The following is a 20,800-nucleotide window of genomic DNA, read 5'->3' on the forward strand; positions in this document are numbered from 1 at the left end:
GATTCTTATTATAATTCAGTAGAAAACCCATAGCGTTTTGGTTTTTACTTTAACGCAGATGCCCGACTCACATAAAACAGTCCTTTTGGGTTCCCTTCTTTATCCAATCCTCCCTCTCTCGTCCAGAGTCCAGTGGCTCTGCCCGGCTCGCCCCGCCCCACCCCGTTCGCCCGCCCCGCCCCCGCCCGCGCAGGCGCAGACTGGTCGCCCTCAGCCGAGTGGCGGGAAAGGCTGCGACCCCCGCACCTCAGGGCCTCAGGCTCTGCGAGGCTTCAGAGGACTCGCGGAGAGCGGGTGAGTGTGTCCGGAGGACCCAGGGCCGACAACGGGCGTCCCTGAGGTGGTGAGACGGCGGGGCGGCGAGCAGCGGAGCAATGAGCGGCTACTTTCCCGCCGCGCGGTTGAAGGGAGGGGGCGGGGCTCCCGGCGCGCACGCGCGCGCGTTCTGATCCTGCTCCCGGGCGAGCGCGCCGGGGACTTGCCGGGTTTTCGCGGGTCTCTCTCTGCACACCCCGAGCTCGGGCTAGGGAAGGGACGGTGAGGCCAGGATCTTCGAGTTCCGAGAGTAGAACAGAACCCTCCCGGGAGTTGCCATGCAGTCCAGACCCGAAGACACAGTGGCCTGGAGGTCGTCAGGAGCTAGGATTCTCAGACTTTGGGGTCTTCATAGGCTGGGTTCGATCCTCTTGCCTAAGAAGGACACAACCTCTAGGGGTGTCAGCTACGACAAGAGCCATTAGTTAAGCTTCTTTCCTGCAGTGTCATTTCTTTGTCTTTGATGCTGTCACTAGAACCTTGTTTTGGAAAACAAAAATCAAAAAAAAACTGAAGCCCGTGGTTTTACATTTACTTTGAAACACCATTTTGGTCGCGTACGGTTTTGCTTACCCAGGTGGGTGTCTTGTGTCCCTGACATTTTTCTCATCCAGTTTGACTTCCAACCTCAGGGAAAGGATGTGTTTGCTTCGCGTCCGTTCGTACCTCAAGGTACTTGAACTCCCTCTGCTGGAGAGTTCTTGTCACTTAAGTGCAGTTGCCCTAAATTCCAGTAATTCAGTTTATCCAGCCCTCCAAGCTGGTTACCCCATAGACGAAAAGCCTCAGCAGGTTGGGTTGCTTGTTACCAGCCTGAGGATTTGAATGAAGTCTTAGGGGCCCTCATGATGGAAGGAGAGAACTGAATCCCGCACGTTGATATCTGAACAGGAGCACACAGAAAGATGAATCATAAATAAAAGGACAGGGTCTCAGTATTAGTCCTGGCTGGGCTGGAATTCTCAGTGTAGACCAGGCTAGCTTCAGACTCACAGATGTTCCCTAGCCTCTGCCTTCCTAGTACTGGCCACTCCTCTCTTTGTGTTCCAGAAGCATTGTAGCTTTGTTTATTATCAGTGCCAGTAAACAAAGTTTATCATACATGGCCCTCAGTGTCAAGAGATGAGAGCAGAGGTCCTGGCCTTGAGGACTGGTGGAAGACATGCAGGTGTAACTTCTGCAGTTGCACTGACAGGAATCTTCCCCAGCTCTTCCCTCTCAGTGTGCTCACTGGCGTGTGTCCTGATTCCTCCCCATTTGTAGCTTTAACCTCCCTCCCTTACCGTCCAGACTTGTCTACTTCAGTCTAGGGATCAGCGTTTACTAAGCACCTACATGATCCCTGGGATCAAGGAGTTGACATTTTAAGTGCAGCTGTCCATTGAATTGTATTAGAATCACCTGAGAAACATGTTTCTCTTCTCTGTCTTCCCATAGTGAGAGTTGATCCAAAGGCCAACCACACCAAGCCCTGACACTATGCTCTAGTTCTCCTTCCCTGCCTTACTTAAAGGTAGAGACTCCCTGAGTTTCCCAAACTGGTCTCCCATGCTGGGGTTTCAGATGTCCTATTCCACCAAGTGTAAATGGAGTGGGACCCAGGAATTCCTGCATCCTTGGTCAGCCAGCTGAGCTCCATCCCCACGAACCAGGAACATCTTCAGAACACTGGCCGAGCCCCACTCCCTGGAAATCATTAACTGTGCCTCACAAACTCGCCGTCTTAAACAATCTGCTTTGACTATCCCGTACACAAAATGTAAATGCCGTGAGGTAGGAGAAGGGGGTGGCTACTGGGTCAAGAAGTCACAACTGTCATTTGAGCAGTCTTCCAAGCCCACAACTTAAATGTAGCTTGAAAGGTGACCGTGGGAAGATCATTAAGACTATATTGTGGGCACGGGTGGAGCTTTTTGTTCTTAACTGAGAAAGGGTCTTCTGTAGCCCAGGCTGGCCTCAGTCATTCTGTGTGGTTCTTCCCATAGTGAGAATTGAACCAAAGGCCCACCACACCAGAGCCCTGACACTACATTCTAGTTCCTTGGGTCCCATTCCTGTGAGTGCTTACACTGGGTGTTAACTGTGTTCCTAGTTTCTTTTTCTTCTGTACTTAATCTATCTACCTACCTACCCATTTATTTATTTTTGTCATACTGGGATTAAACCCAGAACCTTATGCATGCTAGATAAGCATCCTACAACTGAGCTGCATCCCCAGCACAAACTTACTTCCTTTCCTTCTTTTTTAAGATCTTATTTTTAGTTAACATGTCTATGCATGTATTTGTGCAGTTGCCTGTGAAGATGCTTGATCTCCTGTGAGCTGCCACGTGGTGGCCGGGAATTGAACCCGGATCCTCTGGAAGAACAGCCAGCGCTCTTAGCTGCTCAGAGCTCCAGCCCCAGCACAAATTTTCTTGAAGAGAAATCTGAGCAGACCTCTCCATGGTAGCCACAGTACCCTCTCTTTTCAAGAGGCATAAACTGAGCATGGTTTGTTTGGTAAAGGATGTTCAGACACCGTCTTCTGACCTCACATACAGTTGCGTTCTGCCGGCTTTAACTGGGTGTCTCCTGTATGGATTTAGTGCATTCAGAAATACATAAGGCAGTGGTTAGCAAAGAAAGAGAAATGTCCTGGGTAGGCTGACGTAAGACGGCACAGGTCTTGGAGTGAGAATAGCTTGTGTGGACCTCTTAGGCTTCCCACCCCCTACCTGCAGGTGGTCAGGGAAAAGCTCATGAGGGAATGGTGTGTGGACTGCATCTCGAAGGGCACATAGGCTCGGAACTTTGGGAAATAACAGAAGCAGAGGAGGCCTCCAAGATGGAGGGAATAAACCGTGAGGGATTTCACGTGTTGGGACACGAAAGCTTACGTCCCTAAGTGAAGGTCCTCACAGCCAGAGAAAGCAAGCATTCCACGGAGCTGAGCCATGTGGTTGTGCATCCACAGTATTGGCTATCTAGGAGAGGTGCAGCCAGCCAGATAGAGTAAACAGGTTTCAGTTAACTGAATGAAAAGAAACATAAGATTCTCTTGCTTCTAAAACTCTACAGCAAAGACTGGAAAGAGGAGGATGAACTCTTTTCTGTTCCCACCATACCCCCACCTTCCAGTCTGAGGCGGAGCCTTTCTTGTTTCTTGCTTAGTCCAGGCATAGCCGGCCCTCACAGAGGGGCACCACCTTTTTTATGCATCCTTGAGATCTGAACTCGGGTCTTTGAGCTTCCGTGGAAAGTGTTCTTACCTACTGCGCCATTTAGCTAGCCTCCTCTTTGTTGCTGTCACAACATTTGGTAGCCGATAAAGAAACAATTCTGGCAGATAAGAGCAGGCAGGAGGTTATATAAGAGGGCCAGGCTTCCATTCCTAATCCCTTGCAGATGTTTTGAATGGAGAGGCAGTGTAAAGGAAAAAGTAGGTCAGAGCCCCACAGCCTGACAGCCACTCCCTCGAACTGGGGGAAAGGAGCTTGCAGTAGGAGTTTCAGCCCTCCATGGTAACATGATTAAAAGCAGACCCAGGCATGGTGGAGCACACCTTTATCACAGCGGGAGGATCTTTGTGAGTTTGAGACCAGCCTGGTCTACATACTGATTTCTAGGACAGTCAGGAGTACATGGACTAACTTTGCCCCAAAGTTGGGGGAAGCATAAATAAATAAAAAGAGTTTCTGTTTAATTTTTTTTTTGTGTGATGGAGCAAACACTGGATGTTGAAAGCTTTCTTCAACTGAGACAGCACTTTCATCTTTTTTTTTTTTTTTTTTGGCCAGCTTCTTAGGCCCACCTTTGGAAAAGACAGATAGGAAAGGCCTTTGGTCTGTTACGGATGTGTGTGGGCATGCACATATTTATACATACATATACGCACCTAAGCATACACACAATACACCAGTGGTCTCCCTGGAAAAGCTGTCTTTGAGCAGAGTCGGATTGCATGTACAGAAGCTACCTCACCAGAGACCAGGTCTCTGAGAACGAACGGGCCAAAAGAAAGGCTCCTTCCAGTCCTGTCGTTCAGTGAGTATTGCACCACTTACTTGTCTTTGTCAGTTTCTATTCCTGCACAAAACATCATGACCAAGAAGCAAGTTGGGGAGGAAAGGGTTTATTCAGCTTACACTTTCCACATTACTGTTCATCACCAAAGGAAGTCAGGACTGGAACTCACACAGGGCAGGAAGCAGGAGCTGATGCAGAGGCCATGGAGGGATGTTACTTACTGACTTGCTTCCCCTGGCTTGCTCAGCCTTCTTTCTTATAGAACCCACGACTGCCAGCCCAGGGATGGCACCACCCACAGTGGGCCCCCACCCCCACCCCCACCCTTGATCACTGATTGAGAAAATGCCTTACAACTGGATCTCATGGAGGCATTTTCTCAAGGGAGGCTCCTTTCTCTGTGATAACTCCAGCTGTGTCAAGTGACACACACAACCAGCCAGGACACTCCTCAAATTGCTTGCTGGGCTTTGCAGCTCCAGAGTAGGTTGGCAGTGGGGGTGGCGGTGGGGTAGTAGGATAGCAGGCAATGTGAAGAAGTAGACCAGTTATGTAAGTAAAACTTGAGTGCAGGGAGATAGCATCATTTCCCATGGGGTGGAGTCAGGGCTTAAAGCCAGGAACCACAGCCAGGAAAGGTCTTTTTAGAGGATGCTTCCGACGCAGGATGAGGTGCACACGCAGGATGAGGTTCAGGGGAAGATGCCCAGGGGACAAGATTGATGCATATTCCTGATCTTCCACAGGAGTGGGTAAAGATGCAGTGTGTGTGTGTGTGTGTGCACATGTCCGCATGGTATTCATGTCAGGTTCCAGTCACTCAGGATTCTGGGTTTATGCCTTTGTGCCACCTGCTGAGAACGCAGGGATCTGAATAATTGGGGAAGTGCTCCATAAGAGGAAACTGCCGCTTCTGGGGCAGAGTCAGGGAGTTTATTTCTCCCGCTTGCTGCCTTTACTTCATGTTCTGTCAGAGCTGACTTACCACTGACATTACTGGATGACAGGGAGAGCTTCCTTTACAAATGTCAGTGCCTCAGAAGCCTGGGAGATCCTAGGGGGTGTCAAGTCCTGCACAGCGGCATGGTCTGAGGAGACAGTCATTTGATGAAAGTACAAGCAGTGACCTGGATTCAAACCCCAGCACTCATAGAAGAACCAGGCTTGTGGTTTGTGGCAGTGATTCCATTGCTGAGGAGGCAGAGACAGGAAGATCCGAGGGCTCACTGGTCAGCAAGTCCCACACCCCAGTCCCAGTGAGAGCTATTGTTTTTGTGGGGTTTTTTGTTTTTCTCAAAGATTTCTTTCTTTTTTTTTTCTTTTTAAGAGTTATTTATTTATTTTATTTCTATGAGTACACTGTGTAGCTGTACAGATGGTTGTGAGCCTTCATCTGGTTGTTGAGAACTGAATTTACAACCTCTGCTCGCTCAATCCTGCTCACTCCTGCCCAAAGATTTATTTATTATTATAAATAAGTACACTGTAGCTGTCTTCAGACATACCAGAAGAGGGCCTTGGATCCCGTTATAGATGGTCGTGAGCTACCATGTGGTTGCTGGGATTCGAACTCAGGGCCTTCGGAAGAGCAGTCAGTGCTTTTAACCGCTGAGCCATCTCTCCAGCCCCCGAGAGCTATTGTTTTAAAACGAGGTGGGGGTGTCTGAGGAATGATATCAGATTGACCTCTGTCCTTCACTCACACACACATACACACACACACACAGAGTGGGAGAGGGAGAGGGAGGGAGAGGAGAGAGACAGCACACATTTATACCTCTGGACTCCCAGCTCTTACATTTATAAATCTCATATATGATCACTATTTGGCTGGGAGTGGGATTTTTTATTTTCTTTCGGAGGGAGTGGAACATGTGCAGGCAGGACAACTTGTGGGGGTCAGGTCTCTCCTTCTACAAAGTGGGTTCTGTGGTACTCAGGTTATCAGCCTCAGTGGCAAGCTTCCTTACCGTTGAGCTATCTCGCCATCCCAAAGCTAGGACTCCTAACTCCTGTGGTATATCCAGACTAGGGCTGTATGAGGAAGCTGTAGAAGATGGAGGGTTCAGTCTAACCCTCCCAAGGCTGCAGAGTGTCGGAGGTGAACATCTCAGCCTTGATCTGGCTTCCTACCGGGTTGTCTTAACTCTGAACCATGTTTCTCTGGTTTCTAGTCAACTAGAAAGAAGCCTTAACAAAAAGCTTTCCCTGGGGCTAGCAGATGTAGCTCAGTGGTAGAGCATGTGCCCACTGTGCACAGGAGCCTTCCTGGGTTTGATTCCGGGCACCATAGTTGATTAGTTTATATATTAAAAAAAATATATTTTCCCTAGCCTGGGAGCAGCACTTTTAGCTCTGACAGAAGCGAAGCCATTAAGGGTCCTGAGTGCAAGCCCAGCTTGTTCATTTTCCTTACCACGGACATCCCTCTTCCTAGTCCCACAGGCCTCACCCTCTCCGTCCGCCATCTCTACTACTGCCCATTCTGCTGGTTGGGCCTCTGGTGTATGGACTTGTACATGATGAACTGTGAACTTCTAGCCACGTGTAGCGCCCTTGGGTACTTGGAAGGAGGGACTTACCACAAGGAGCCGGATTGCCTGGGTGAGTAATCTTTTGACGAATTGGAAGAAAAAAATACTTCACCAAATTGGTCTGGTGAATTCCCCTGGTCGTGGGTACAAACAACTCACGGGGCTAGGCAGCTCCCTCTGGGTAAGTGTTTTATCCTGTCCTCTAAAGAGAGTGTGAAGGATTTGATCCGATACCTGAGGCACGAGGATGAGACCCGAGATGTGCGGCAGCAGCTGGGAGCTGCACAGATCCTGCAGAGCGACCTCCTGCCAATCCTCACGCAGCACCGCCAGGACAAGCCTCTCTTCGATGCCGTGATCAGGTTCACTCCTCAGCCTTTCGACTCTTACCACGGGTGGCGTCCGAGTTGGCGAGGAAACCTGACCACTCTGTCTTCGTTGTCTCCGCAGGCTGATGGTAAATTTGACACAGCCAGCCTTGCTCTGTTTTGGCAGCGTGCCTAAGGACCCCAGTGTACGGCACCATTTTCTGCAGGTTCTAACCTACCTGCAGGCCTACAAAGAGGTGAGAAGCCTTTCTGCAGAGGTCCTGGGTTGGTGTTTGGAGAGGAAGGAAAGAGAAGGTAGGCGCTACTTACGAGACTGTTCCCTGTCCCACAGGCCTTTGCCAGTGAGAAGGCATTTGGAGTCCTCAGCGAGACCTTGTATGAACTGCTGCAGCTGGTGAGTGAGTCTGCATCACACACATCCCATGTGCCAGTTAGTACTTCACCTCTGCTGAGCCTGGGAAGGTCCTCAGCCCTTAGAGATAAGGCAGTTTATTCTGGAGTTTCTAGCCACTCTTTTTTGTTTTGTTTTGTTTTTTTTGAGACAGAGTTTTTTTTTGTTGTTGTTGGTTTTTTTGTTTTGTTTTGTTTTGTTTTTTTGGTTTTTCAAGACAGGGCTCTGTGTAGCCATGGCTGTCCTGGAACTCACTCTGTAGACCAGGCTGGCCTCGAACTCAGAAATCCAACTGCCTCTGCCTCCCAAGTGCTGGGATTAAAAACGTGAACCACCACTGCCTGGCTTCTAGCCACTCTTATTTTGTTTTGTTTTTTTTTTTTTGGGTTTTTTTGACACTCAGCCCAGGCTGGACTAGAACTAAGAGGTGGTCCTGTCCCGTCCCCCCCTTGGACTCCCCCCGCCTCCCACCTCCTGAGAGCTGGGATTAAAGAACTGTGCCACCATGCCTGCTCTTTATTTCTATTTTGTATTTTTAGAAATTTATCTAATGGGGTGTATGTGTGTGTTTGTGTGTGTCTGTGTGTTCATGTGCACATAGAAGCCATAAACAATGACAGATGTTTTTCTGGATGTTTCCTGGATTGTTGAGTGTGTGCTGGGGTCTGAACTCCTAGTCATCACGATTGCGTTGGGAGCATTGTTAAACCACTGAGCCATCTCTCCATACCTTTTCCTTCTTTTTAGTCCCTATTCTCAGGGCTCAGTCTTAGAGCCAGTCTTTTCTCCTTTTGCCCAGGGCTGGGAGGATCGGCAAGAAGAAGACAACTTGCTGATCGAGCGGATCCTTCTGCTGGTCAGAAATATTCTCCACGTCCCGGCCAACCTTGAGCAGGAGAAGGTGAAGAGGGTTTGGGGGACATCGGAGTTCTTGCACTGGTTAGGGTGAACTCCCCTCTCTTAGGTTTTTCTGTCTTCTACGAGTCTGGGGGCTAGCCTTAGCCACAGAGTGAGCTGCTGGGGACTCTGGAGGCTGTCCTGAGTGGAGCTGAGTGTGTGTGTTTGTGTTGTCGTCATGCCCCCCCACCCCCACCTGCTCAGAGGATCGATGATGATGCCAGCATCCACGACCGGCTCCTTTGGGCAATTCACCTCAGTGGCTTGGACGACTTGCTCCTCTTCCTGTCCAGCTCATCCGCCGAGCAGCAGTGGAGCCTCCACGTGCTGGAGATTATCTCCCTCATGTTCCGAGACCAGGTGGGGCCTTACTTATGCTAGTCCCCTACTCCCTGCCATGTGCTTCCACCCTGTGGCCCGAGGAGCCCTGGTGGGGATGGGGGATTACCCGAGGAGGGCAGGTGATGCGAGCCCTGGCTGTGTTCTATCCAAGGCCTATCAATAGCTCTCAGTGTTTGTGTTTTCCATTCCGAGTAGGAGCGAACTTGTCCTGGGGGCTGGAGAGATGGCTCAGCAGTTAAGAGCACTCTTCTTTAGGAAGAGCAGTCAGTTCAAATCTGAGTTCAAATCCCACAACCACATGATGGCTCACAACCATCTGAAATGAGATCTGACACCCTCTTCTGGTGTGTCTGAAGATGGCGACAGTGTAGTTACCTATATAAATAAATCTTTGGGCTGAAGCAAGCCGGGCTGGAGCGAGCAGAGGTCCTGAGTTCAATTCCCAGCAACTATATGATGGCTCACAACCATCTATACAGCTACAGTGTGCTCATATATATAAAATAAATAATTCTTTAAAAAAAAAAAAAGAAAAGAAAAAAGATTACTGTCCTAGCTGACCCTTCCCTCTTTATTCCAAACCCAGACCCCTGAGCAGCTAGCTGGAGTAGGGCAGGGACGCTTGGCTCAGGAGCGAAGCACGGATGTGGCAGAATTGGAGGTGCTGCGCCAACGGGAGATGGCGGAGAAGAGAGCTCGGGCCCTCCAGCGAGGAAACAGGTAGGTGGCTGGCTGCTCCACTGTGATCTGACCCAAAGCAGCAAACACCAAACATTCGGACCAGTCTGAGGCTGGGTTACATTTTAAAGCTAACTCTTGAAGAGCTGCTGATGAAAGAGAATGGCCTAATACTTGGAGAGAGTTGAGGAGTCATTTTGGAATCCCCTCTTTTTTCCTTTACTTGAAGGCACTCTCGATTTGGGGGCTCCTACATTGTCCAGGGGTTGAAATCTATTGGGGAGAAGGACGTCGTCTTTCACAAAGGCCTTCACAATGTGAGTATGCATCTGTGTGTGACAGGAACTGTGGAGTCACAGGGCCTAAGAGGGTGGCCCTCTCTGTTAAAGCTGCTGTGTTTCTTTTTTTTTTTTTAAGATTTATTTATTTTATGTAAGTACAGTATAGCTGTCTTCAGACACACCAGAAGAGGGCGTCAGATCTCATTACGGGTGGTTGTGAGCCACCATGTGGTTGCTGGGATTTGAACTCTGAACTTTCAGAAGAGCAGTCAGTGCTCTTACCCATTGAGCCATCTCGCCAGTCCAGCTGCTGTGTTTCTGACTTAGAACGTGCATGAGAGAGAACACATGTATTGACCACACCATGCCCACTGATGGCCTCGCTGCCACCAGAGACAAATGTCCTCCTAGGTGTCTTTTTCAAGAAAATTCTGGAACAGTGGCTACAGAATGAATTGTAAGGCTTGGTGGTAGCCAGGACTTTCTCTAACGCCTCAGTCCATACTCTCAGCTCCAGAACTACAGCTCAGATCTGGGAAAGCAGCCCAGGAGGGTGCCCAAGCGTCGTCAGGCTGCCCAGGAGCTGTCTGTCCATCGCCGCTCTGTCCTGAATGTGAGACTCTTCCTCAGAGACTTCTGCTCTGAGTTCCTGGAAAACTGCTACAACCCGCTCATGGGCGCGGTCAAGGTGAGAGCCCAGGAAGTTAGGGTTAGAGCAGAGAGATGCTAGCCAGAGCGATGACGTGGCCAGTGAAGGGCAGCTTGCCAAGGAGCCAAGGGAAAGCTGACCTCAGAGTGGGGCCCGGAACAGAATGGGGATTCTAAGGGGTGGGTGGGTCATTATTAGCAAGACTAAATATAAAAGGTCTGGATGGGACAAAGAGATAGTCTGGCAGTTAAGAACACCTCCTCCAAAAAGTTTGATTCCCACGCCCCAAGTCAGTTTGCTCAAAGCCCTGTAATTATAGCTTCAGATCTGATTCCCTGCCTCCAGGGACATCCACACCCATGCGTGCAAACCCACACAGAGACATATACGCTAAATAAAAATAAAGAGAATCTTTCTTTCTTTTTTTTTTTTAAATAAGAAAGGCTCTGGAGCTGGGCGTGGTGGTGCACGCCTTTAATTCTAGCACTCAGGAGGCAGAGGCAGGCAGATTTCTGAGTTCGAGGCCAGCCTGGTCTACATAGTGAGTTCCAGGACAGCCAGGGCTATACAGAGAAACCCTGTCTCGAACAAACCAAAAAAAAAAGAAAGGCTCTAGAACAGTTTGAGGAGGCTGGGAACTGTGTTAAAGTCCAGGGTCCAAGTCCTCATCACAGGCATGAAAGGCCGGCAGGGGGTTAGTCACCCTGAGGCCACGGTGGTCTCTCCTGTCAGGATCATCTGCTTCGGGAGAGAGCTCAGCAGCATGACGAGACTTACTACATGTGGGCAATGGCTTTCTTCATGGCCTTCAACCGAGCTGCCTCCTTCCGCCCTGGCCTTGTTTCTGAGACCCTCAGTATCCGTACCTTTCACTTTGTGGAGCAGAACCTCACCAACTACTACGAGATGATGCTGACGGACCGCAAGGAGGCCGCCTCCTGGGCGCGCAGGTGAGGGGGGGATCACAGGGTACCTTGGCCGTGTCTGAATTCCAGAATCTTGGGTAACATTTTCCTTGTTCAAGGTTATGTTTGACAGAGCCTTTAGTTGCCTCCCTTCCAGCTCACCCTTTGCCGTCCACTTTGGCAGGATGCACCTGGCCCTGAAGGCCTACCAGGAGCTGTTGGCCACTGTGAACGAGATGGACGTGTGCCCAGATGAGGCTGTTAGGGAGAGCAGTCGCATCATCAAAAGTGAGGCCCCCATCCGGGCTCTGACCCCGCCTTCCCGTTTCCTGCCTAGGATCTCATTCTTCCAGGTCCTGACGTCATCTCTCCTTTTCCAAACCCTCTTGTTCCTTCCTTGTTCCCACCCCCAGACAACATTTTCTATATGATGGAGTACCGAGAACTATTCCTGGCACTCTTTCGAAAGTTTGATGAGAGATACCATCCACGCTCATTCCTTCAAGACCTGGTGGAAACCACCCACCTCTTCCTCAAAATGTTGGAGCGCTTTTGCCGGAGCCGCGGGAACCTGATGGTGCAGGTACAGGGCAGCCCCAAGGTGTGGGAACAGCTATAGGGGAGGGTGAAGGACAGAGGCTTGTGGCATTGCCCATCGGGTTTACTTTCGTCTATCTTAAAAGGGAAGGTGGAAGGCATGCCAACTCTGCCATGTGTTCATACGTGTACACACACACACACAGCCTCGCGAACAATGCAGATACACAGGCTCACACATACTATAGACACACACACAAAGTTTTAAGTAGATCAGGCTAGTCCTGTATCAATTACTGTTAAAATACACTCAAGCAACCCATCTCCAGGTCACTAGACTGAGATTGTGTTCAAAACTTGGAAGTAGATGAAAAGCCAACAACAAAAGCCAAAGGAAGAACTCCAAGGAATTTCTATCTTAGGGATACAGATTCTGCTTTGCAAAACCATGTTTGTTTTTGATACAGGACCAGCAAGATATCTCAGTAGGTAAAGGCATTTACTTCTGAGCCTAGCGACCCGAGTTAGAGCCCCAGGGCTCACTTAATGGAAGGAGAAAACCAATTCCCCAAGTTGTTCTCTATCTGTCTGTCTGTCTGTCTGTCTGTCTCTCTCTCTCTCACATACACACACACACACACACAAAGTAATAAGTTTTTTTGTTTTGTTTTTTAATGCCAGGACCTTCCTATATTTAAGGGTGCTATAGTTTAAAATTGTGTCAGAACTGAGGCAGAGATTTGGCTCAGTGGTTAAAAGCACTTGCTGTTAGCTGGGCATGATAGAGCAAGACTTTAATCCTAGCACTCAGAAGGCAGAGGCAGGAGGATCTCTTGAGTTTGAGGGCAGCCTAATCTACTTAGTGAGTTTCAGGATAACCAAGGCTACATGTCTCAGCCCCTCCCACCCCAGAAAAGGCAAACAGGATAGACACATGGATGAGGAATTCAAGGATGATGTTTGACTCAAGGATTTCATAATCAAATACATCAAAGGCAAACTCTTACTCCAGGAAATACACATTTTCTGTTTATCTGCATCAGAGCTCTTACCCACTGTAATGGCATCTTCCCCTGACTTGCCTGTTTCTCCTGAGGGCAAGGAAATATACAGTGTCCATTGCTGCTCCCCGTCCTCCTCTGCCCACTCTCCACCCCACGGCTGCTCCCCGTCCTCCTCTGCCTCCTCTCCACCCCATGGCTGCTCCCCGTCCTCCTCTGCCCCGTCTGCACCCCACGGCTGCTCCCCGTCCTCCTCTGCTTCCTCTCCACCCCACGGCTGCTCCCCGTCCTCCTCTGCTTCCTCTCCACCCCATGGCTGCTCCCCGTCCTCCTCTGCCTCCTCTCCACCCCACGGCTGCTCCCCGTCCTCCTCTGCCTCCTCTCCACCCCACGGCTGCTCCTCTGCCTACACTGCACTAACACTGCTGGACAGAGACTTTGTGGCTCTGCAGACTCTACCATACAGTGCTCTCCCCACAGAACAAAAGAAAAAAGAGGAAAAAGAAAAAGAAGGTTCAGGACCAGGGTGTTGCTTTCTCACAAAGCCCGGGGGAGCTGGAGGCCATGTGGCCAGCCCTGGCAGAGCAGCTGCTGCAGTGTGCCCAGGTAGGTGGTTAGAAAACTCTGCCCTTTTTAGGACAATATTCTTGTAGACAGTCTGGGTTTCCTCTCACCCTGCTCCCATGGCTATGTCTGTCTGTAGGACCCTGAGCTCAGTGTGGACCCCATCGTTCCCTTTGATGCGGCCTCAGAGGTGCCAGTGGAGGAGCAGCGGGTAGAAGCCATGGTGAGGATCCAAGACTGCCTTACGGCTGGCCAGGCCCCGCAAGCCCTGGCCCTCCTGCGATCTGCCCGGTAAGAATCCTGTGTACTGACACCCTCCTGGGCACTGAGGGAATAGGGAGGCCTTCGCTGGGGTCCGGGGTTCTCAGAGTTCTGAGAGAGGAGTCTTAACTGAGGCTGTGGATCTCCGCAAGCAACACTCTTTGTCAGCTCTGATCACTGGTTGGAGTATTTTGTTTTTGAGAATTGTCAGAAAACATAGTCAACTAAAGAACAATTCTACCGGGGGCTGGTGAGATGGCTCAGTGGGTAAGGGCACCCGACTGCTCTTCCAAAGGTCCAGAGTTCAAATCCCAGCAACTACATGGTGGCTCACAACCATCCGTAACGAGATCTGGCTCCCTCTTCTGGAGTGTCTGAAGACAGCTACAGTGTACTTACATATAATCAATAAATAAATCTTTAAAAAAAAAAAAAAAAAAAAAAAAAAAAAAGAACAATTCTACCAACCAACCAACCAACGTTAACCACAGTTCACATGTGGTTGAATGGCCTTCCAGTGTCTGTTCTGTGTAAAGATACCATGTGTCTGCCTACAGGCACACTTGAGGGTTGTTTTTACTTCTGTGTATAGATGCAGGTCAGACTTACTTTCTGTGTACAAGCATTTTGCCTGAATATATGTTTGTACCACATGCGCTCCTGTTTGCCTGTGGAGGCCAGAAGAGGACATTAGATCCTTTGGAACTGGGGCTCCAGGCAGTTGTGAGCTGCCATGTGGGTGGTGAGGTTGAGCCCAGGTCTTCTGCAAGAGCAGTGTGCCTTGTGAGGAAAAACATTCCCTAGCTTGTTTCATCTCTGAAGTAGTGGTTTATACCCCTCTTTCAGTTGACAAAGGAACTAATTTTGCCTTCTAGTCCTGATTGCAACTCCAGTTCCCTGTGATTAAAGCCTTTTCTGTCTGTCTCCAGGGAAGTGTGGCCTGAAGGAAATGTGTTTGGCTCTCCAGTCATTTCCCCAGGGGAAGAAATGCAGTTGCTAAAACAAATCCTCTCCACGCCCCTTCCCCGTGAGTCTCCATCCTTTCCCGTCTGTCTCTTCCCAGCTGTGCTCCACACCAGCACAGCAGAAACCCAGCAATAGACACTCTTTGTACAGGGCAGCAGGAGCCAGAAGAAGGAGATGCAGAGGAGGAAGAGGAAGAGGAGGAGGAAGAGGAGTTGCAGGTGGTCCAGGTGTCAGAGAAGGAGTTTAACTTTCTGGACTACCTGAAACGGTACATACAGGATATGTACTGATGGTGGCTGACTACCTTCACCACCACCACCACCCAACCCCCACCCCGTGAGGGTGAGCAGTCTCTGTCCAGTGCTGAATAATTTCCCTCCGTGCTTTGATGCAGCTTCGCATCCTCAACCATCGTGCGGGCCTATGTGCTTCTCCTGAGGAGCTACAGGCAGAACAGTGCTCACACCAACCACTGCATTGCCAAGATGCTGCACCGGCTGGCCCATGACCTGGGGATGGAAGCCCTGCTTTTCCAGTTGTCCCTGTTCTGCCTCTTCAATCGGCTGCTTAGTGACCCAGCTGCTGCAGCCTACAAAGTAAAGGAGGGGCTGCCTGCCGGGGGGGGGGGGGGGGGGGGGTGCACGGTGGGGGTCAGGGGCTGCCAAGGGGGGTGCACGGTGAGCTGTGAGTGGTTCTTTTCTCTCTCTTTCTTTTTAAAGATTTACTTATTTATTTATTTATTTTTTAAAGATTTATTTATTTATTATATGTAAGTACACTGTAGCTGTCTTCAGACACTCCAGAAGAGGGAGTCAGATCTTGTTACAGATGGTTGTGAGCCACCATGTGGTTGCTGGGATTTGAACTCCGGACCTTCGGAAGAGCAGTCGGGTGCTCTTACCCACTGAGCCATCTCACCAGCCCTACTTATTTATTTTATGTATATGAGTACATTGTAGCTGTACAGATGGTTGTGAGCATTCATGTGGTTGTCGGGAACTGAATTTTAGGACCTCTGCTCTCTCCGGTCAATCCCGCTCACTCACTCCGGCCCAAAGGTTTATTATTATACATAAGTACACTGTCGCCGTCTTCAGATGTGCCAGAAGAGGGCGTCAGATCTCATTACAGATGGTTGGTTGTGAGCCACCATGTGGTTGCTGGGATTTGAACTAAGGACCTCAGGAAGAGCAGTCAGTGCTCTTAACCTCTGCAGCCCATGTGGGTGAGAAAGGAAGGATAAAGCAGGGCAGAGACACGGACGGAGTGGAGAGGTCAGCAGGCAGGTTGAGGAAGACGCATGGAGGACAGAAGAGATATAGTGAGCAAAGCAGAGGCAAGCTGCGAATGGGCAGGTCTGAATTCATTTGAGCTGAGGCGCCATGTAGCGTTTCTTTCCTACAGGAGCTAGTGACTTTTGCCAAATACATCATTGGCAAGTTCTTTGCGTTGGCTGCAGTGAACCAGAAAGCGTTTGTGGAGCTGCTGTTCTGGAAGAACACCGCCGTGGTTCGGGAAATGACCCAGGGATATGGCTCCATCGACAGTGGGTAAGCTCAGGGCTGGGGACGGAATGGAAGGCGATGAAGACGGTGCGGTGTGGTCATTGGAGTCACTTGCAGAACATTCGACCTAAGGTTTCTTTTTCCTTCTGAGACAAGGGAGTAGTCTCATGAGGTGAGACGCTTTTCCTGAGGTTATCCAGAACAGAAACAAGACTGGGCAAAGTCTTCCTCTACCTTAAGTTTCCTTCCCTGTCAGCAGCCTTCACAGAGGTTGCCTCTGATGACAGCGGACCAGGCCCCACAGTTTCTGTGGGCTTTCTTAAAATGTGCATCTGTGGTCCCAGCACTTAGGGGACAGACAGTAAGGTCAGAGCTAAAGGTCCACTGGACTACCAGCAAATAGAAGGCCACCCTGAGTTACACGAGACCTTTGTAAAATAATATAGGCTTCACATTGGTGTTTGTCCTCCTCTGGTTGGTGTCCTTCTTCTCTCCCTCTCTCCTTCTGCATCTTTCCTCTGGCCTCCTCTCTCTCTCTCACACTAGCATCTTTCCTATAGTCTCCCCCTCCCCCCCTCTGCTCTTTTTCTTTTTTTTGCTTAGTCCTTGGAGTCAGGTTCTGTAGGCCAAGATCAAAAATGTCCTGGTTTGGGCTCTGGAGTTCTTCTGTGGAGAATAAAGCAAGAGGCCTTTTTTAGGTCTCTGCTGAGTTGCCTGCTCCACCCTCGGTCTGGTGTGAAAGAGAGAGCTTCCCTTGTCTCTGTAAGCCAGTGGCCTCCTCACACCTGTTCCTCTTTCACCATTCAGGTCTTCCAGCCACAGAGCCCCAGTGTGGAGCCCTGAGGAAGAGGCCCAGCTTCAGGAACTATACCTCACCCACAAGGATGTGGAAGGTGTGCGGTTTGAGATCTCAGGAGACTTTGAGGGGGGCAGTCTGGGCCCCAGACTCCTCCTTACTGCCCCATTCCCTCTCCACCACAGGTCAAGATGTAGTGGAAACCATATTGGCGCACCTGAAAGTCGTTCCTCGAACACGCAAGCAGGTCATCCACCATCTGGTCCGGATGGGCCTGGCCGACAGCGTCAAGGAGTTCCAGAAGAGGTAAAGGCATGGGCTCTGGAGGGAGCTGGGGTACAGACACCTTGGTTTGCTCCAGACCTCCCCTGGCACTGACCCCTGGCTGAATAGGAAAGGGACCCAGATTGTCTTGTGGACGGAGGACCAGGAGCTGGAGTTACAGCGGCTCTTTGAGGAGTTCCGGGACTCCGATGGTGAGTGAGGTCTCAGGCTCAGCCGAGGTGAGAGCCAGGCTGCCCTCGCTCCACGCCTCACTTCCCACCTTCTGTTCACTTGCTACATTTGGATCACTCGGGGTGAGTTGAGTTAGCCTCTGTTTTCCATTATTCCTTCCAAACACACTCTCTTCAGATGTTCTTGGTCATATCATGAAGAATATCACAGCCAAACGTTCACGGGCTCGAGTAGTGGACAAACTGTTGGCCCTGGGGTTGGTGTCTGAGCGGAGGCAACTATACAAGAAACGGAGAAAGAAGCTGGCGACTTCTTGCATGGTAACCATCTTGTCTTGGCTCTTCCAGCCTAGGCCTCACCCCACAAAGCACTGTAGGACTCCTCCTGCTTCAGGTTGTTTAGACCGGGCCCCTCCATGGGTGTACAGAAACCAGAAGCCCACTGAGGCCCCCCTGAGGCCATTTTCTCATTCGTGTGTCTGTAATGGATTTCAGCAGAATGGAGAAGAATCCCTGAGAGACTCCTGGCAGGCAGATCCAGAAGAGGAAGAACAACACTTGCCAGAGGACGAAAGCGAAGACGAGGAGAATGAGGAAGGCTTGCCCTCAGGACAGGGTCAGGGCAGCTCATCTCTCTCTGCTGAAAACCTCGGTCAGAGCCTGCGTCAGGAAGGTAAGGACTTGAGTTGGGAGAGATGTCAAAGGTGGAGGGGTAGCAAGGGAAGGAGATCACGTACAAGTTTCCTCTCTGCCCAGGCCTCTCTGCTCCCCTCCTGTGGCTCCAGAGCTCCCTGATTCGAGCAGCAAATGACCGAGAAGAGGATGGTAAGCATTGGACACTGGGTGGCCCGGGCCTGGTGTGATCCAGAGCAGTCCCTCTGCCACATTGTCACCGTGTCTGCAGGCTGCTCCCAGGCAATCCCTCTGGTGCCTCTGACAGAGGAAAATGAGGAAGCAATGGAGAACGAACAGTTTCAGCATCTGCTACGCAAGCTAGGGATCCGGCCGCCCAGCTCAGGGCAGGTGAGTGTCAGAGCGAGTGCTCGGGGCAGACGATTGTCAGGAGTGTCAGAGCCAGCGAGCGGACCTGTCAGCCTGGGAGCTCGCTCCGGTCCTCCTCAGAGGACACCGTGTTGTTACCCAGATCCTCCCTGCTGCCTTGCTTTTGCCTCCCAAGGTTCCCAAGTCAGGTCTCTTGCTCTAGTCTCTCTCCCCTTTAGCCTCCCCTTCCCCTAAATTGTGTTCTACGCTGCCCCCTTGTCTGTCTGGAGCACTGATGGTTCTGTGTGCCGCAGCCTCCTGGAGGCATGTCTGTCTTTGCATGGCCATCCAGCCACACCTGCTTTACACCGCAGCCAACCCAGACTGCTTTCCACCCCGCACATGGCAGGTCTGTTCATGCATAACCAGTTGATCTTCCCAGTCCTATTGGAAGGCTGCAGCCACACATCCAAGGTCCACACACACAGACATGTGCACACCCCCACATACCTTCTTCCTCTTGACACTCAGCCAGCCTTCAAGGGTCAGTTCAGCACTTGCGATCTTATTTCCTGTCTGACACAGGAAGTGGGAGTAGTTGCTCAGGTGCCCAGTCCAGTGGCGCTATAGCATTTTGCCCGGCCGCCCCCCTCGCGCCCCCACTGACTCTGAACGTGGATCTCACAGGCTCACTTTTTACATGGCCCAGATCCTTCCCTGTATTCATTGCTAACAGCTGTATTCACAGTGAATGTGACCTGGTGTAGCACTGAGCTAGGTGCTGGGTGTAAGTCCAGTTCACAACTCCTGTGGGTCATTCCTGGTTGGGGGGGGGGGGGTCATGCTTACTCAATGACGGATAGAGCAGAAGAGTGGCCAGAGAGGCCAGTCCTCCCTGGCAGCGATCTCACCTGCTGTGTTGTGTACCTGTAGGAAACCTTCTGGAGAATTCCAGCCAAACTGAGCTCTGCCCAGCTTCGGAGGGTGGCTGCTTCTTTGAGTCAGCAAGAAAACGAGGAGGAAAGGGAAGAGGAGCCAGAGCCAGGAGTCCCTGGAGAGCAGGGTCCCAGTGAGGAGCACCGAACAGAAGCCCTGAGAGCCCTTCTGTCAGCCCGTAAGAGGAAAGCAGGCCTGGGGCCTACAGAAGGTAAAGTGCCATGGCCACCGCTTGGTGACTTACTCTGTGCCACCGTGTGGCGTGAGGGCTGTTGAGACGATGCAGGGCCGGTTCCCTGACTGTGTCTTACATTACTGCAGAGGAGGCCACTGGGGAGGAAGAATGGAACTCAAACTCAGCGCCCAAGAAGCGGCAACTGCTGGACAGTGACGAAGAGGAAGATGATGAGGGGAGGAGGCAAGGTAGGGACTTGTCTTCAGTGGAGACACTGGCCATTTGCCTTATCCTTTTACGTACTTAGATGCTTTCCATTTCTGTCTCTTACCTGTCATTCCCATGGCAGCAGTGTCGGGAACGCCAAGAGTCCACAGGAAGAAACGGTTTCAGATTGAGGATGAAGATGAGGATGACTGAAAGCCAGATGTGTTTGACCGATGTGAGTTGGAAGGCGCAAAAGCTACTTTTGCCTGCGTTGAAAGCAATCTTCTCTACATTGACAGCCCAGGAATTTTAGGCAGCAGTGTTGGGTGGAGTCTTTGCAGTCAGTCCTCGCCCCAGGTTCATCAGTGTGCACAGCCAGTCTCTGGGTCCGTCTCGTAGCAAATGAAGAGTGGTGAAAGGTTCAAGGTGGCTCAGCCTCCTCTAAGGACTGCATCTTGGCTTCTGACAGGGAGCTTTATAACCCAGCATGGTCATTCATGCTGTCCTCACAAAGCACTGGATTGCTCCCATTTTCTTTCTTTCATCCCAGGACACATGATTGAACCCATTTCTACAGTTGAGGGAGAGCTGGGATGCACCACTCTCAAGCTGACAAGCATCCTTGATTTGTGTTTCATAGTAAACGTGTAAAATTAACAGTTGCTCATCTCAGAGCGGCCAGCCAGCCATCTGTTGTGTCTTCAGAAGAACTTTTAAGAGTAAAATTAAAAGACGTCTCCTGAACTGAGCTTGGTAGTGTGAGCTAATCCCATCGTGCGGGAGACAGAGGCAGGAGAATTGCCATGAGGGAGAGGAAAAAGAGTCATACAGCCCTATGCGTGGGCCAATAAATGTAATTAAAAAAAAAAATCAGCCTGATAATAAATGTAATTTTAAAAAAAGAGACTTTTGTTGTCTTCTCCTCCTCCTCTTCCTCTTCTTCCTCTTATCCACAAGTAACAAGATGCTTCATCTTGCTGACCACAGGGTACATGCCTGTTGGTTCAACTCCTCATAAGGCTTTGATAAAATCTCCAAAAAAAAAAAAAAAAACCCTTTTACCCACGTGTCTGAGACTGTGTCTTGA

General features: G+C 50.5%; 1 protein-coding gene across 4 annotated transcripts; it reads left to right on the forward strand.

Annotated features, from left to right (window-relative positions):
- Positions 1-230: 230 nt before the first annotated feature.
- Timeless (timeless circadian regulator) lies at positions 231-20,142 on the forward strand. 4 transcript variants are annotated; one of them, XM_021174012.3, is made up of 29 exons: positions 231-294; positions 6,761-6,927; positions 7,066-7,219; positions 7,308-7,422; positions 7,518-7,580; positions 8,377-8,478; positions 8,679-8,834; positions 9,403-9,536; positions 9,724-9,811; positions 10,287-10,463; positions 11,157-11,374; positions 11,514-11,617; positions 11,743-11,912; positions 13,348-13,473; positions 13,571-13,722; positions 14,622-14,719; positions 14,809-14,926; positions 15,053-15,254; positions 16,063-16,208; positions 16,971-17,056; positions 17,145-17,265; positions 17,353-17,435; positions 17,593-17,735; positions 17,910-18,087; positions 18,171-18,239; positions 18,319-18,437; positions 19,329-19,542; positions 19,653-19,754; positions 19,856-20,142. In XM_021174012.3, the coding sequence occupies exons 2-29, from the start codon at positions 6,831-6,833 to the stop codon at positions 19,924-19,926; spliced, it is 3,606 nt and encodes a 1,201-aa protein (XP_021029671.1). In that variant the 5' UTR covers positions 231-294; positions 6,761-6,830; the 3' UTR covers positions 19,927-20,142. The 4 variants fall into 4 exon arrangements, with proteins under 4 accessions (XP_021029671.1, XP_085699391.1, XP_029338682.1 ...); XM_085843265.1 differs by lacking the exon at positions 231-294 and adding an exon at positions 4,913-5,075 and having other exon boundaries at positions 17,913-18,087; XM_029482822.2 differs by lacking the exon at positions 231-294 and adding an exon at positions 4,914-5,075.
- Positions 20,143-20,800: the final 658 nt, after the last annotated feature.

Source organism: Mus caroli, unplaced genomic scaffold (assembly GCF_978045245.1).
Source record: "Mus caroli unplaced genomic scaffold, Mus_caroli_1 scaffold_9, whole genome shotgun sequence".
NCBI lineage: Eukaryota > Metazoa > Chordata > Mammalia > Rodentia > Muridae > Mus > Mus caroli.

Bases quoted from the DNA above. Each gene is read 5' to 3' on its own strand.
- Timeless (XM_021174012.3), top strand. From the start codon at position 6,831: ATGGACTTGTACATGATGAACTGTGAACTTCTAGCCACGTGTAGCGCC. The intron at 8,479-8,678 runs GTGAAGAGGGTT...CCACCTGCTCAG, and splicing joins CCAACCTTGAGCAGGAGAAG to AGGATCGATGATGATGCCAG. The intron at 17,057-17,144 runs GTGTGCGGTTTG...TCTCCACCACAG, and splicing joins CACCCACAAGGATGTGGAAG to GTCAAGATGTAGTGGAAACC.